Here is a 17,483-nt window from a genome sequence, read left to right on the forward strand (position 1 = left end):
AAGCTCTTGTACCTTTAATATTTACAAATACAGGGATGATGGGGTGATGGATCCCTTCTAGAGAGAAGCCACTTGCCTAGCTAGACTTGTCTGGAAAATTAGAATTTTTGAGGGAGAGAAAAGTGCATAGATCGGTGTTAAGCTTTTACAAGGATCTGAGCAAAAGGATCTGAGACCCACTATAACACTTTGTTCATTCCTTTGGTATATAAAAGCTGTTACAACCACAGGGTGAGTAAGCTCAAGGGAAAACCATTTTGCTTCCACTGGGAACAGAGAGAGCACAGAGGTTTGAAAGGAAGCCGTGTCCCACAGGGAGGGCCATCTAGTGTTTAGATACAGGAGATCAGCTTACATCCTCATACTTTTGTTCAACAAGAAAAATCAAGTATTCTGTGCATTTCTGTACAGTAGTCTGAAGAATATTAATATAATGATCCAAAGAATATTAAATATAAAAGAACATTTGTGGAGGAACAGCTTGTCCCAGGAACATTCCTATCTGACTTACATTGAAATCAAAGATTAGAAGAATGAGATGAATCATAATAGCAATAACAGTAATAATGATTTTATTATAATAATAAACTCCATAAAAATGAGAGTAAGATAAATAGTAATGGCAGTTATACTCTAACTGTACAGGTTCAGCTCTGAGGTATGGAAGTGGGGTGGGGAGAGAGGAGGAAGGAAAACCAAAAGTAGAAAATACTTTCTTTTTCTACCTCTAGACCAATAGTAACTTTTTTTTAAAGAAATAGTTAGGTTCTGACTTTTTTCAATTAGTTTCCTACTGTTATGTAAATACATGCTCTTGATCTTAGCCTAACACTAATCCTATTTTTAATGCAATCTATCTGTTTAGAGTTTTCAAGATTATGAGCTGCTGAAAACCAGTTTGACTTGTATGGTCCCAACCTTCTTCATTCCTCCTCCCCACCCCCAGGATGCATTTATATGAAGGTCAATAAACCCAGAGACTGGGCATTACCTCCCTCACCCTTCTTGCTAGGTTGAAACAGACTTAAGTTCTTTATGTATCTGCCCCTTATTCTTCACTTTTAATTAGGCACTTTAGAAAATACCCTCATTTCACTAATGTTGGGTACAGTATTAACTTTCCATGTGGATGATAGGGCAGTGTCCTATTGGTTCCAGGTAGCTCTTTGTCTAAACTTCTATGTAAGTTTGAGCACTGAAGGGATTGGGGCCTTCAATCAGAGTGTGAAAGCTATCTTACAGTCCCACATCCATCCTGAAGCCACCCTACCATGTACTTATCTTGGCAACAGGATGAGAGCAAGGGAGCCATTGTTCTCATACACACGCTGAAATCATTCCCTGTTGGCATCTGTTCTCTTCCTCCCCTAGTGAGTAGAGATAAAATCTTATTTACTGTTATCCCTGTTTATCTCTGTTGCTCTTCATCTAGATCCTCCTGTACTATAAACATCTCTTGTAAGAAACAGCATAGTTTATTGAGTGAGAAAAATGGCAAAAGATCAAGGGGACCAGAAGACCTGAGCTCTAGGGCCAACTCTTCCATTAACTGGCTGTGCAAATCAATACCCCATGTCTGTTTCTTCATCTATAAAATGGGGTAATACTTCTTGTCTTATGTCCCCCACAGGGTTGTCATAAGGATAAAAAGAATTGTTATATGTGAAAACAACTTGAAAACCTAAAAACAGAGAAATATTAATTCACAAACTGACCTTTGGTTGTTGGAGGATTGCTAGTTGGAGGATTGCTAGATGGAGGATTGCTAGATGGAGGATTGCTAGTTGGAGGATTGCTAGTTGTAAGTCTGTCAGCACCTGTTAAAGATAAATAAGAAATGATTTTATTTGTTGACATCATTTAACAGCAATTATACACCTCCCTATGTCCTGTTCAATAGTGGAGGATGTAAATATATAAATTGTTCTATTGTTCTGTCTTCTGGGAGGCACAGCCTGGCATAGTGAAGTAGGAAGTCAGAAGACCTGGTCTAGCTGTGCCAATAGCTAGCTTGTGACCTAGGATGAGTCAACTAATTTGTCTAGTCATTTATGTTTTATTTGGAAAATAAGGGAGTTGAGTAAGATGGCTTTTGACATTGCTTTTAGCTCTATGGTTTGTATTTTTCTAGTTAAGAATCCAAAGTGAACATTTTTAGTGTCATAACTGATTAAGGATTTATTAATCTTGACTTTTGCCTTTATAAACATGACTAGCTAAACATCTCTACAATGCTTATTTTTTATTAGTGTGTAAGTTTTTTTTTATTTTAACCAGAAACTTTGATATATGAGGAGTAGGTGTGTGGGAACCAGCATCAGAATACTTTATTTCAAGACTTTGCACAGCTATTTACTATTTGTGTGGTCCCTGATAGATTAAGTAACCTCAACCTCAGATACGTGAACAAGCTATTTACAGGATTTTTATGAAGAAAGTGCTTAGTAGAGACGTTGGTAGGTTAAAATTTCAATATGAAGGTCATAGAAAAGCCCAGTTCTCCCATATAAAGTCCCAGAAGATATTTGGGGGAAGAAAATAAATTAAACAAAATAGAAGGAAAAATAAGCTACAGAACTTGACCAAAAAAAAGTGTGGCAGAGGCTAGGAAAAAAGTCATACCAAGAAAGTTGGCACAAGTTCAAGAAAATGCAAAAGATGGCAGAGAGAGGAGCTAAGATAGGAAAGCTAATGCAAAATTTTAGAAATGATTCTGAAGTCAGCCAGCTCTATTAACAATAATGCTCTGGTTCTCATTGACTGACTGGTCCAAGACCAAGCCCCACTTGGTCATTGTTCTGGCCCCGATTGGTTTGGAGTGAATGTAAATAGCAATTGTCTTGGTCAGAAACTCTGAGAGTCTTCCCCTCCCAGACAGATTTTTTTTTTTTGACTACATAAAAGAGGTCATTCTCTGCCTCATTTCTTACCTAGCCTTAATCACTGATTGGGTGATGTCTCAGTCAGACTGAGACCTATTAAAGACCTTAGCTTAAAAAGGCCAATGTCTCCTACCGCGTCCTGGCCTATCTCCAGTCATCCTGATCTATTTCTTGCCATTGGACCCAAACGGCTCCAGAGGAGAAAGTGAGGCTGGTGACTTTGCACACGCTTCTTCACTTAAATCCAATTCACTTGCAGGTCATGGCATCATCGCACTGATGTCATGGTCCTGTTTAAGAGTGAAGGACAAATAACAACAACAGGTCCAAGGGTATGCACAGTTTAGTAACTTTGGGGGCAAAGTTCCAAATTTGCTCCCAGAATGGCTACACCAATCCACAGGGTTGCCAACAGTCTGCCTGTTTACCCAAAGTTCCACTGACATTTCTCATCCACATATCTCTCATCTCTTTTGTCAGTCTGATAACTGTAAGGTAGAACTTTAAAATTGTTTTCATTTACATTTCTCGAAATAATAGTGATTTTGAACATTTTTTTTTCATAAGGTATGTTGATAACTTGGATTTCTTCCTTTGAAAACTGTTCATATTCTTTGAAGATTTATCTTTTGAAGAATGACCCCTAATCTTTTATTTAAATTTGAATTAAATCCTTATAAATCTTGGAAAAGAGACCTTAACAAGAGTTTGTGCCCCCGTTATATTTTCCTCTCCCTTGGGTGCATTTAATTATCATCTCTATGCAGATAATAAACGCAGAGCTATATAGACAACCTAATCTTTATTCTGAGATCCAGTCCTATATCTCCAAATACTCATTGGACATTCTGGAACACTTCTCTCAGGCATCTCAAACTCTACAAGCCCAAAGCAGAACTCATTATCTGTTCCCCTATACACATTGCCCTTCCAAACTTCCCTATTTCTGGTGAAGGGGCTACTCCTCTTCAATTTACCTGCATTGGCAACTTCAGTGTCATCCTTGACTCATAACTGTTACTCATTCCATGGATACAATCGGTTGCCAACAAGTCCTTTCCATTTTATTTCCACATCCTATCTTGTGTCTGTACTCTTCTTTCCACTCATGCCACCCTAGTTCTAACCACTCATTAGGACTATTGAGTGTCTCCTCTCTAATCCATCTTCCACACCCAAAGTGAAATCACTTCAAAAAGGGCATCTGATCATAAGATTCCCCTAACTTTAAGTGTTTTCCCTGACTTTTAAGATTAAATATAAATCTTTGGCCTCTAAGGAGCCCTTCACAACCTGCCACTTTTCCCATGACTAAGGATAGTTAGATGTTTGTTTTTATTATCCCTATTTTACAAATGAAGAGACTGAGGCTGGGGGAGGATAATTGATTTAATCACAGTCACACAGTTAGTAATTGTGTGAGGCTGGATTTGAACGCCGATCTCCCTGACCTCTGTGACCACTGTATCACTCAGTGCTTTAATTTTTTTGTGTAGATACCAGAAAGAGACCCCACTTCTTGAGCGCATTGTTGTCTTCCACTATATTAATTATGTTATATTGATTATACCACTCACTATACAACTACCGTAGCTCTATAACTACTATGCCTATATGAAAAAGAGGAAAAGAATCGATATATAAAAATATTTGTGCATCTGTTTTCACACCAGCCAAAAATTTGAACCAAAAGGGGGACCACATATTTTGTCAATGCATCTTTCAGAGCTACATGAAATGTTGAGAAAAGCCATGTTTACTAGCTGACTTTGAGCTGGCAGTTGCTGTGAGGTGTTCTCTGTATGGAGTCAGGGAAACAGTGTATTTTTTACTTTTGACCTAAGAGTACAAGATAAACAAACGGAAGAGAGACTATTAAGGGTGACAGGCACTATGCTAAGTACTGAGGATATAAAGAAAAGCAAGAGTGTGGTCCTCGAGGGGCTGGAATCTAATTGAAGGAAGCTGAATTGATTGTTTCCTGTCATAGTTGAGGAGAAGCCAATGTAACCCTTGGGAGAGAGAAAAAAGATGGAGAAGTATTCCAGGCAATTAGGTATAACAGTGTATAGAATGGTAGTTCTGTAGTCAGGAAGACAGGTGTTCAAATGCTGCCTCAAATACTAGCTGTGCGACCCGGAGCAAGTCACTCAACCTCTTTACGCCTCACTTTTCCTTCTGTAAAAGAGGGATAATATAGCATCTAACTTACAAGGTTGTTTTGAGAGTTAAATAATGTAAAATATTTTGAAAATTTTGAAGTGCTACATAAATGTTGGATATTATTATTTTCTGTGAAAACTTTTTTCAACATTATCTTAGAAAAGGATTTTTGAGAAGAGGCTTTCCTTGATAGCTGTGGGGGGAATAAAGCTGAATGGCAAAAGACTGAGTTTTCACAAGGGAAAAAAAAGCCAACTGGCACTATAGTGAGGGATTTAAGTGACTCTCTTAATGAACTTTCTCATACCCAAATTATTGTAAATAGTTACTGATTTCTGTTTGTTATTGACTTTATTTGTTAATGATTATATAAAGCACAATATTTTAATGTTTCTTTATTCAAAGAAAAGTAAGGCATTTATTATATCAAGAAACGAATAATTGCCAGTGGAAAAGGAGATAATGAACTGGGGTAGAGGCTCCAGTTAATCAACTAATGAAAAAGATTGTGATTATATTAATGAAAAATAGAATATCGAAAGATATTCTTGTTATCATTTTTACAGCCAGGATAACAAAATTAAACTTGAAAATAAATCAAATGTCATGCTGACATTTATTTACAAATTCAGAGGATGCTAGTAAAGATCACTGCCACATCTGAGGGGTCGTTAATAACAAGCATGCTCTCCTTCTTCTGAGGAGAGAGAAACCTCAAGACCTAGTCTTCCTAGTGGGGATGGAATAGGCCAGAGAAGATCAATTGGGACTGTTCCTAAGCGCAATCTATCTTAATCACTTGTGTCTTTTTAGATGTCAGATCCAAGAAACTGATAAAATTGATAGACTTCATCCTTTTTGGGATAGTGCTGACTTATCACAGCTATCTGGCAGATGGAACATCCAACTCAAATAAACAGAATTATTATGCTAAAGGTGTTTTAAAAGTTCATTTCAGTGTCAAGCAATGCCTGCTGCTTGAGAATGGCATAGGAGATAGGATAACCACTGAGTGTCATGGTGATTGCCATGGTAATAGATAACTGGCAATGCAAGACCGTAGCCTAAATAAGCATCAACTGTAATAAAATCAGAACATTTTCCATAAGATTGAGAAAGTAGGCCATTATAATCAATTTGCCATTCAGGAGCAAGTTGACTCATGTGGAATCAAAGGTGGATGCTCCAACTGACATGAGGAACGTCATTTAGCAGAGATAGCCACATTGTTTTTAAGTTGGGAATTATACAGTTCCATACCCACTGAAACATAGCATTACATGCTGTATCACATCTTCACCCATGTCCATGTTCAGAATAATGATGGAGGTAATCTCCTATTTTTGTAGTTCTTGGGAAGGCATTAACCTGATTCAGGTCAACAGAGAGTACATGATGTATCTTATGGGCACTAGTATGCTATACAGACTGTATGTAGTGGGAGGTATCAGCAAGATTCCTCTACTCCTCTTAATGTTAAAGAGTAGAATCTTTAATTATTTATTCCTGTTCTCACCAGACCTCAGACCATTCAATCAGTCACATGGCCGTCTCTCAGGAATCAATATAAATAAAAAAAAATTTAATGATCCTATTCCTCAAGTTTCTCTCACACAGTAGCTATGCAACGTTCAGCTTGACCCATTGGGTCAACTGGCCAGAACCATTATCACTTAGGGTATTTCAGGTTACTGAATTAATGGCCACTGAGGTTCAGTTGCTTGTATGAGTCTCAAAATGGACAGAACCATCAATGAACTGGTGATGCTGTCCATCAAGAGCTAAGTTCTCATAGGCCACTGAATTAGCAGAAGGGGCAAAGCATTGGGTCTTAAATTGGAGTTCTCACCCTCCAGCAGTCACAACCTGTTGACAAAAAAACACTAACACCCAAAAGTAAGATCTTAAATATACTTTTCCATTTAGCCATGGATGGCTCTTGTGTTCTACCCATCACCTACAATCACCTTGCATTCAGAGTTCCCCACTACATGTTGCCTGATGCAAGATCAATCATGATAAGCCATTCCCTGTGCCTAACCATCTTCTACTATCAGACTGTATTCAGTGTTTCTTATTACATGTGAACCAGTCATACATAATGAGAAACTGTTGAGCAGCTGGAGCCCTGTAAAATAGGCCAGCAACTATTTTTCAAAAGTGGTATCACTTTGGAATTTATGGCTCCAAAAGCCCAATGGTTGCTTAGACTGTTCACCCCTTCATGACTACTAAAGGCTCCACTGTCTGATCTTTTTGGATAGAGATCTCTAAAAACAGTCCCCAGTCCTGAAATTGCAAAAGCAGGTAACTTGAAGGATAGTAGCCCCTTCAACAGAAATAGGGAAGCTTGGAAAAGAAATGTGTATAGGGGAACAGGTAATGAGTTCTGCTTTGAGCATGTAGAGTTTGAGATGCCTGAAAGAATCAGCTCAAAATGTCCAAAAGGCAGTTGGAGATGTAGGACTGGATCTCAGGAGAAAGATTAGGGTTGTATTTTTAGTTCTGCATCTATTATCTGCATAGAGATAATAATTAAATGCACCTAAGAGAGAATAGTGAGAGAAGGTCCAGAACAGAGCCTTGGGGTAATCTCATAGGTAGAAGGTGTGATATGTATGATGATCCACCAAAGGAGACTGAGAAGGAATAGTCAGGAGAACCAAGAGAGAGTAGTGTCATCAAAAAGCCCAGAGAGAAGAGAGCACAGAAAAGATGGTGATCAGTAAGAAAAGTTAATATTTATCTAGAACAGGGGTGGAGAACCTGTGACCTGGAGGCCACAGGTTGTTCTGTGAAGTTTGGATTCAGTCAATGGGCCACACCTGAGGATCTAGAGGGCCACATGTGGCCTTGAGGCCACAAGTTCCCCACCCCGATCTAGAACTTTAAGTTTGCAAAGCACTTTTTACATGGTATTTCAAAAATTTTAGTGTAGATTTAAGTTTTAAGCTTTCATATCTTTAATAGCTTAGAACTGTGCTAAGCCTTTCAGAACACCCTGAATATAATTCCTTATTTGATCCTAACAACAGCCCTATGAAGCAGATGCTTTTATTTTCCCAATTTTACAATTGAGTAAACTGAGGTTAGGAGATGTGAAGGGGCTTGCTCAGAGTCACACAGCCAGTGTTGTGTCTGAGGGAAGTTTCAAACTCAGGTCTTCCTGACTTCAAGTTCTGCCTTCTGTCCTCCATATTACCTAGCTGTCTCTGGTCAACAGTGTCAAATGCTGTATAAATATCAAGAAGGATAAAGAACGAGAACAGGCTACATGATTTGGCAATTAAGAGCTATTTGGTAACTTTGGAGAGAAATATTTCTAAACTAAGGACCATATTGTCCATGAAGTTACTTCGAAAAAAATTTATATTTTCTAAATTTTTAAAAAGAATACAAGTGATGTGATATTGGAATGAACAAATTCATTCTTTCAACAATTTTTAAATGATTTTTTTTTGCTTTGGGCTTAGCACTGACTGTGTCAGGTTGTGATAGAAAATACTAAAATGAAATAAAGCTAAAATTGATCTTTGGAACTTCCTTTACAAACATTGTAATACAGCTTAAAAAATCCTGAAAGTTTTATAACTAACGGAATATTTTTACTCCCTTTCTTGATGATCTTGATAAATCATAGAGCTTCTCACCTAACAACTTCATGCTTACAGCTTATAACTTGGTGACAGATATTTTATTACATAGAATTTAAATTATATGAAAACTGTTTTTCCATTTGTTTTATTGAGCTTCCTTATAATGATCTATTTTGAGACACATAGGCTCTAGCTAAATTTCTATGATCTTTTTAACTGTTACCTCCCTAGTCCAGAAGTCTACTTTGATTTAAAAGATATATTTTTTAGCTGTTTTGAATTGCATGGAACTAGGTGCATTTGGGTTAATCTTTATACAGATTTTTAACATACTTTAGGATGACAAATGTTTCTATTCTCAGAGCCCTCAATGGTTTTCCTTGTGTGAAAATTGTATCTTATTCTGGTGCCCCTGTAAATTTGCAAGAAGCCAGTATAAAGAAACAACTGGGAAATTGCAAAGGGGAATCTAGAAGTCACGTACAGGCTTCCCCAAAGACCAAAAGACCATAATTTACAAACTGCATCATATATTAACCAAAAATCACATCTTGAAAATAAGTGCTAAATCAGGAAGCCTTGCTGTCTGAGTCTTTTTGTCCTATGATAAATAAATCTCAGATAAACTCCATGTATCTGTAGTTAAGCCAGCAGAACACCAAATGGTACTGATAATTTTGAGATGATGGAGACAAGTTAACTTTAAAGTTTTACTGACAACAGTAAGATAATTTGGATACGTTAATGAATTAACCCCAAAGGTTGCATGAATAAGAGTTGGTCCATCCTTCACTAATACCCTATAAAAATGAGACCACAAACTCCTGCCTCTCCATCCCCCAGCTCTCTTCCACCACCATCTGGTGCATCCTTCCAGGTGCTCCCAACTCAAATCCATGGTTAGTTGCTCTCTCTAATTTTCCCCCTCCCCAACCTCTTCTTCTACCTTCCTCTACTACCCTATCCCTTTCTCCATGTGGCCTACCTCTGTGTCTACTCCATTTTTTTCCTTTGCCTCTTGTCTCTGTACTTTCTGTATTTTTGTATTGTATACCTATTTGTCCCTGTACCCTCTGGGCCTTATTAAAAAGTGTGACTGAAGTCCTATTTCCTTCTGCCATCATAGTCTTTCCCGGAAGGTACCCAAAAAACCAGGCATGTCTCTACCATTTCATAATTTCATAAATTAATTAGTAATTCACTTTGACACAACATGCAAGTGTTATGTTGCAAAAGAATTTGTGTAATAATTCTCAATAACCCCTTCATAAACAATGGCCCTTCTGGAAATTTCATCAAGTCTAGGAGCATCAACTTACTCAGCAATTCTGAAAAACCCTCCTCCTTCTCAGTGAATCTGGGAAACTCAATTTTCAGTTCTGGGAAGCTCTGGGAAGTGCTCCACATAGGCATATGGCCCTTCCAGGGATTTCATCACACACCAACAATCTGTGATTTCATCACAGATCATCAATCTGGATTTTGCATTTTGAGTACTTCTGGAGATGTTTTATATTCACATTCATTAGACAGCTTTAGGACCTGGTGAGATTAGTGAAGTAATGAGCTAGCAACAGCCTGAGGAGTTGGGATTGGTGTGTTTGTCCCAAGAGTACTCTCATTTTTCAACTGTGTGGGGAAAATGGGAACTGCAATCATTTCACTGCATCTTGATGGGCCAGCAATGTAGAAATCCCCCAGCTACCTGGTGGCTTAAAAAGCACCCAACCTAACACAAGGGATTTCTACATTGCTGGTAAAGCAGATGGGTTCACCCACTATTGTAACAATTACTTGCTGTTCTTAGATAAGAGACCCTTCAGGTTTGTCTAAAAGGACTTTTTTCACAATTGTAAAAGTGTTTGGTCTCTACCCCTTGTCTCCTGCCTAGGAACAGGGAATGTTTTCCCATTCTATTAATAAATCCTGCAGTTTGCATTCTAAATATTCCCCTTTTCTCCCTTGACTGATCCTTTTCTTTCTCTACCCTTCCCTCTCCTATGAAATGCTTTACCTTGATATTCTGAATTATCACCTAATGCTGTGGATTGGGTGTGAACTCTAAGCAGGTGTGAAAGATTATAAAACTAAATCTGCACCTCAGAAATCTGAATTTGCTATCAAGAACAGAAGCTTTAGCATGCTAAAAAAATTTCTTTGCTTTCAGTTTGACTTCCTATTTTGACCCACAATCATCGGACCTTTGCTGATGGCTGTGTCTCTCTCAAAAGGCATAAACATCATCACATGGATTTTAGTGTTAACAAAAATCTAAGCATTTAGTACGTGCTAAGCACCAGGGATACAAAGAAAAAGCAAAGAAGGTACATGTACTGACAATATGAATATGTATATTCTGAAAGATGTCATTTACATATATGTCTATGTATGTCTATATGTGTGTATGTGTGTATATGTAACACTTTAAGGTTTATAAATGTATCTACATATATTATCTCATTTGATCCTCATATCAATTCTGTGAAGTGAATGCTAATGTCTCCACTTTACAGAGGAGAAAACTGAGGCTGAGAAGTTAAGTTCTTGCCCAGGATCATACTTCTAGGGATAAAAGCAGAATTTGAACTTGGATCTTCCTGACTCCAGGTCCAGTAATCTATCAACTACCCTTAACAGTAAGAAGGGGGTAATAAGGTGAGTGGATTTGTGGAGAAAAATAATAAATTCAATTTGTGACATGTTGAGTTTGAACTGTCCAATAGACAGGACTGGAGTTCAGGAAAGCTGGTACTGGATGAATAGACCTAAGAATCATCTGCCTAGAGATCACTGAATTGATGGTAGTTGATGAGATCACAAAGTAAGAGTATAGAAAGAAAAGAGAAGTAGGCTTAGGACTCAAAACCATATTTCATGAATCAAGTTATTTTCAAGGTACCTGTGATGTTTATGCTGCTCAAATCAATCTGGAAAATCATCAGTTGGCTATTTGCTTCAATTCCTTGAATCAGCTCATCCTTAATACTTTCATCTGACACCCATTTGGTAAAGAAAAGGTCAAATATGACCAAAATGCTGCCATTGCTGCAAAGTGAAAAAAAATGATATTAAAAGAAAAACTCAGTATCTTTCTTTTTTAAATTTAATTTATATAATATATTTAGTTTTCAGCATTGATTTTCACAAGAGTTTGAATTACAAATTTTCTCCCCATTTCTACCTTCCCCCCCACTCCAAGATGGCATATATTCTGGTTGCCCTGTTCCCCAGTCAGCCCTCCCTTCTGTCACCCCACTCCCTTCCCATCCCCTTTTCCCTTCCTTTCTTGTAAGATAAATTTCTACGCTCCATTGCCTGTGTATCTTATTTTCTAGTTGCATGCAAAACTTTTTTTTTGTTTGTTTTTGAACATCTGTTTTTAAAACTTTGAGTTCCAAATTCTCTCCCCTCTTCCCTTCCCACCCACCCTCATTAAGAAGTCAAGCAATTCAACATAAGCCACATGTGTATCATTATGTATAACCCTTCCACAATAGTCATGTTGTGAAAGACTAACTCTATTTTGCTTCTTCCTAACCTATCCCCCTTTATCTAATTTTCTCCCTTGACCCTTTTCGAAAGTGTTTGTTTTTGATTACCTCCCCCCCCATCTGCCCTCCCTTCTATCATCCCCCCTTTTTTATCTTCTTCCTCCTTCTTTCCTGTGGGGTAAGATACCCAATTGAGTGTGTATGGTATTCCCTCCTCAGGTCAAATCTGATGAGAGCAAGATTCACTCATTCCCCCTCACCTGCCTTCTCTTCTCTTCCTATAGAACTGCTTTTTCTTGCCACTTTTATGTGAGATAATTTACCCCATTCTATCATCTCTCCCTTTCTCCCTCTCTCAATATATTCCTCTCTCATCCCTTAATTTGATTTTATTTCTTCAACTCACCCTGTGCCCTCTCTCTCTCTCTCTCTCTCTCTCAATCTCTCTCTCTCTCCCTTTCTCTTCCTCTCTCTCTCTCACTCTCTCTCTCTCTCTCTCTCTCTCTCTCTCTCTATATATATATATATATATATATATATACACACACACACACATATATACACACACACATATATATACACACACACTCTATATATACACACACACACATATATATATACACACATACGTATATACACACACACATATATATATACATACACACACATATACATATATATATGCATATTCCCTTCAGCTACCCTAATACTGAGGTCTCATGAATCATATACATCATCTTTCCATGTAGGAATGTAAACAAAACAGTTTAACTTTAGTAAGTCCCTTGCGATTTCTTTTTCTTGTTCTTTTTCTTGATTACCTTTTCATGCTTCTCTTGATTCTTGTGTTTGAAAGTCAAATTTTCTATTCAGCTCTGGTCTTTTCACTGAGAAAGCTTGAAAGTCCTCTATTTTATAGAAAATCCATATTTTGCCTTGGAGCATGATACTCAGTTTTTCTGGGTAAGTGATTCTTGGTTTTAATCCTAGCTCCATTGATCTCTGGAATATCGTATTCCAAGCCCTTCGGTCCCTTAATGTGGAAGCTGTTAGATCTTGGGTAAAACTCAGTATCTTTCAAGTGATTTGTCCTAACTTTATGTGACAGGACATGAATATCATAACAAACATTATTTTGTTAATCCCAATTATCCCTGCTTAAGTTGGCTATGCCAAGTATTATCTTTATTCCTTGGATGAGGAAGTAATGAAAAGGTTAGATGACTTGTCAAAGAATACAGGAAAAGACCTACAGAGATAGCAAGGTGAAAATTTGGGTCTCTGGATTTATATTTCATTTCTTTATCCAGAAAAGTGTTTACTTTCTCTTCCATAGTGAGATAATTTTTCATAAAGAAAACTTAGTATCGTTATGCCTAGGAAGTTATATGGCAAGATATTGATCCATATTTCATTAGTTTGGGGGAATAAATGTATGAATTCAGTTGTTTCTAATATCTCAGAGTAAGAAAAGTTCTGTAAGAAAAGTTCATTCTACTTTATAGGATCTCAAAGCAGCACACCCAATGCAATGTGACAAAATAGTCTGAGAGTCATCTGACTAGAATCTAGTCACTAGATACTGCTGCCAATTACCAACCAAAAAATGCAGAGGTAGGAAACCGCCATTTTATTATGCTCAATTTCAGTATCAGTGTCAGTTTCGGCAACCTTATATAGACTGTGAAGACATATAAACAGGATGAGTACAATGTAATTTTACAAACACCAGAAGAAGTTAAGGGTTTCAGGTATTCTTTCAGGTATCAGGATTCTTTTACTTTATAGAAGTCTTAGAGAACAATATAAACCTCCTTTAGTTTTGTTTTGGTTAGTTTTTATTAAGTGAGATGTGACTGACTTACTGGAAAACACATTTGGAGTGAGATCTAGCTTCCAGTCTTGATCTTTCGTTTAACTAGCTCCTTGACTCTGAACAAATCTCTTAACCTCGTGGGGTCTCACGTTCTTCATCTGCAAAATGGACATGGTAATATTCATGCTATTTTTTGTCACAAGGAAGGGAACTTTAAACATTAAACATTTGACCAGGGTCACACAGCTAGTAAATGTCTGAAGAATGATTTGAACTTGGGTCTTCCTGACTCAGAGTCTATCCATTTTGCCATCCAGCTGTGAGGGTAGTTCCATCATTGGTGAAGATACAAAATGATGAATTCCTATTCTCTGTGATTCTTATTCATGCTATTCTGTACATCTTCTACCAAGGATCCAATCAATCCTTCATTGTCATTAAATGATGGGCCCACCTCCTTTTTCCAATCCACCACTTTTTGAGTATAGTGTATTTGTATAACCATCTCTATTGAAAGGCTTGCACTAGGGAATAGTTAGGGATTGTTAACGTATTATATAATTTTCTGAAAACAACAGAACCCTTTCTCTTTCTCCTTTTCAATTCTATATCTAATTCATTGTCCATCTCAAGTTCTTGACCCAAATATATGCACTAATATACTTACTTAATGGATGGACTGGCCATCTAAATGTATATTAAAGTCAGCACAACAATTTTTTTCCAAAACTGTGAAATTTGTTGTAGGTTAGTCTACATGTATATCAAGTGAATCCTCACTGTAGAATTGAGAAACAATCTTTCACAAAATATATTTTTCCCTTGCTTTATTTTTTAAAGTTTTATTGATATGCTTTATTTTTACATTACAAACTTTACAGATTACTCTCACTTTGTGAGAGGTCTCTCGTCACAAAATAAAGCCATTAAGTAAAAATAATACTATAGTAATTTCAACTGAAAGTGTATGCAACATTTCACATCTGTAGCACCCTCCTACATTTAATAAAATGACTAGAAATCTATTTTCTCTCCCTCCCACTGCCAAAACATTGGGGTAGGGGAAAGAAGAGAAAAACAAATTTTATTAAATATTCATACTCAAGCAAAACAGAATCTCTCAATGGCTATATACAAAATGTAATATGATATGATATAATATGGTACAGCATGTTTATTAATGATAGAAATTAATAGAAGTAGACTGAGGTACAAAATTCTGAGCACTATCAGTTCATTAATAACGCATGAATTTATTAATAAAGAGGATAAATGTCTACAAAATGTGCAGAGGCAGGCTCTTTTTATAACACAGAGCAAAGAACAGGATCAGGGAGAACATGATTGGTGTTAGGGCTGACATCATCATGGGGGCAGGAACATTATGATTCAATTTCCTAAGGAATGCAGACTGGTACCCACGTAGGGCTGGTAACCACTTCCTTCTGTCATTAAGGAATTTTGATTAATTTATGGGACCCAGCTGCATCCTATACTCTTTGCTAGTGCATCAGAGTTAGCAGATCAGAAAATTTTTTAGATAACAACTTTCTTTAATGTTGAAAAGACAGTTCAGCTTTCAGAACTTAAAGATAAAATCTGATGTCTTGGTATTTACACAAGAGCTAATGGTATAAAAGATGACAATCCTTTCCTTTTAATTACAGTGACTTATGATCAGGCTGACCTTTACACTAGCTCAGAGAAGAAAGCTGAATTCCTGAACTTGATAAGAGAACATAGAAAGGGGACTTAAGCAGATACAAAATCAATTACAATATGAAATCAACACAATATAGAATCAGTTACAAAGTAGAATTAATTTGAATTTGTCATGTCTCATTCCGCATTCTAAACCCATCACCTCACTGTAATGAATAGCACTAGCTATTCTCTGGAATCTTAAATGGTTTTACTGTATTGATCATAGTTCTTATAGTTTTCAAAGTTGTTTCTTTTTTTTCCAGTATTGTTTTTGTATAAACTATTCTCCTAGTTGTGTTTATTTCATTCTTCATCAATTTATAAAAGTCTTCAAAATTATTCATTTTTATAATTTTGATGTTACATTTATAACTTGTTCTTCTAGTTCTGTTGACTTCACATATCAGTTCATATAAATCTTTCCATATCTTTTGTGAAATCATCTCCTTCCTCATTTCTTAAAGCAGGATAGTGGTCCATCATATTTTTATACCATAACTTATACGATTTTTATACCATAACTTATTCAGACTCAATTGATGGGTATCCCATTAGATTTCAGTTTCTTTACCACCACAAAAAGAACTGCTATAAATATTTTTGTACACATAGAACCTTTTTCAATTTTTTTATCTCTTTTGGGTATAGGCCTAGCAGTGACATAAATGGCTTAAAGACCGTGCACTCTTTAGTAACTATATACGGTTCCAAATTGCTTTTCAGAATGGTTGTATCCATTCACAGTTCCAACAACTTTCCAACACTTATCATTCTCCTTTTTTGTCATCTTTGACACTTTGAAGGGTGTAAGGTGGAATATCAGAACTGTTTTAAACTATATTTCTCTAATTTTTAGAGATTTGGAACATTTTTTTCCATATAGCTATAGATAGCCTGGGTTTCTTCCCCTGAGAACTGACTGTTCATATTCTTGGACTATTTATAAATTGGGGAATGGCTCTCTTTCTTATAAATTTGAATCAGTTCCTTATATATTACAGAAATTAGACCTTTATCGGAAAAACTTAATGCAATGATTTTCCCTTTTAATTGTTCCCTTACTAATCTTAGCCTTATTAGATTTGTTTATGCAAAAATTTTTCAGCAGTTTCGAGTGACATAAAACAGGGAGATACATGTTTGTGAAAGTATTTGTCACTGTCATGGAGGATACCTTTCATAAGATTCACACAGAACAATTTCCTATTAATGGTGAGCTTCCCCAGAGATTGCTATTTGCAAATGTTATTGTGTTGATTACATGAAGTCCAAGAACCTCACAAGGCCTCCTTTGTGAGATCTTCAACTATTTGAAAGAGATTGCCCTAACAATACATTCAGAAAAAGCAAAACAGTAGAAAAATGCCTGCTGCCTAGATTATAACATGCAAATGCATTAAGCCATAAAGTACTGTAGTACTCTGTAAACCTATGCTCTTTATTACAGGTTGTTTTTTTATCAGAGGATGGCTACTTCTCTGAGGTCTAGGATATGCTGTGGGTCTATAGTCTGTAGCTCACAGGCCCATACTAGTGAGCCAGTGGACACAATTAGTTCATAATAAACAGATGTACTAATATTTCATTGTAAGAATAGTAGCTATAATATATTTCCTCCACACTTTTCCACAAATAAGTGCCATCTCTTGGAAGAGTGGGTACAAACTTAGGGTACAACAGTGGGGAGGCACACATATGACAAGAAAAACAAAAATAATAAAAATAAGAATAATAATATTTGCATAGCACCTTAAGGTTTGCAAAACATGCTATCTCATTTGATCCTAACAATGACCCTTTGCGGTAGGTGCTATGACTATCCACATTTCAG

At 36.7% G+C, this 17,483-nt stretch overlaps 1 protein-coding gene across 1 annotated transcript in view; it reads right to left on the reverse strand.

The window, feature by feature from the left end:
- Positions 1–17,483, reverse strand: part of TMPRSS15 (transmembrane serine protease 15) — a 142,171-nt gene that overhangs the window by 106,646 nt on the left and 18,042 nt on the right. The window contains exons 4-5 of the mRNA XM_036746715.1: positions 11,541–11,686; positions 1,716–1,817 (exon numbers count right to left, since the gene is read on the reverse strand). Coding sequence (XP_036602610.1) covers positions 1,716–1,817; positions 11,541–11,686 — 248 coding nt within the window. The remainder of the gene's footprint in view (positions 1–1,715; positions 1,818–11,540; positions 11,687–17,483) is intronic.

This window comes from Trichosurus vulpecula, chromosome 2 (genome assembly GCF_011100635.1).
Source record: "Trichosurus vulpecula isolate mTriVul1 chromosome 2, mTriVul1.pri, whole genome shotgun sequence".
Classification (NCBI taxonomy): domain Eukaryota; kingdom Metazoa; phylum Chordata; class Mammalia; order Diprotodontia; family Phalangeridae; genus Trichosurus; species Trichosurus vulpecula.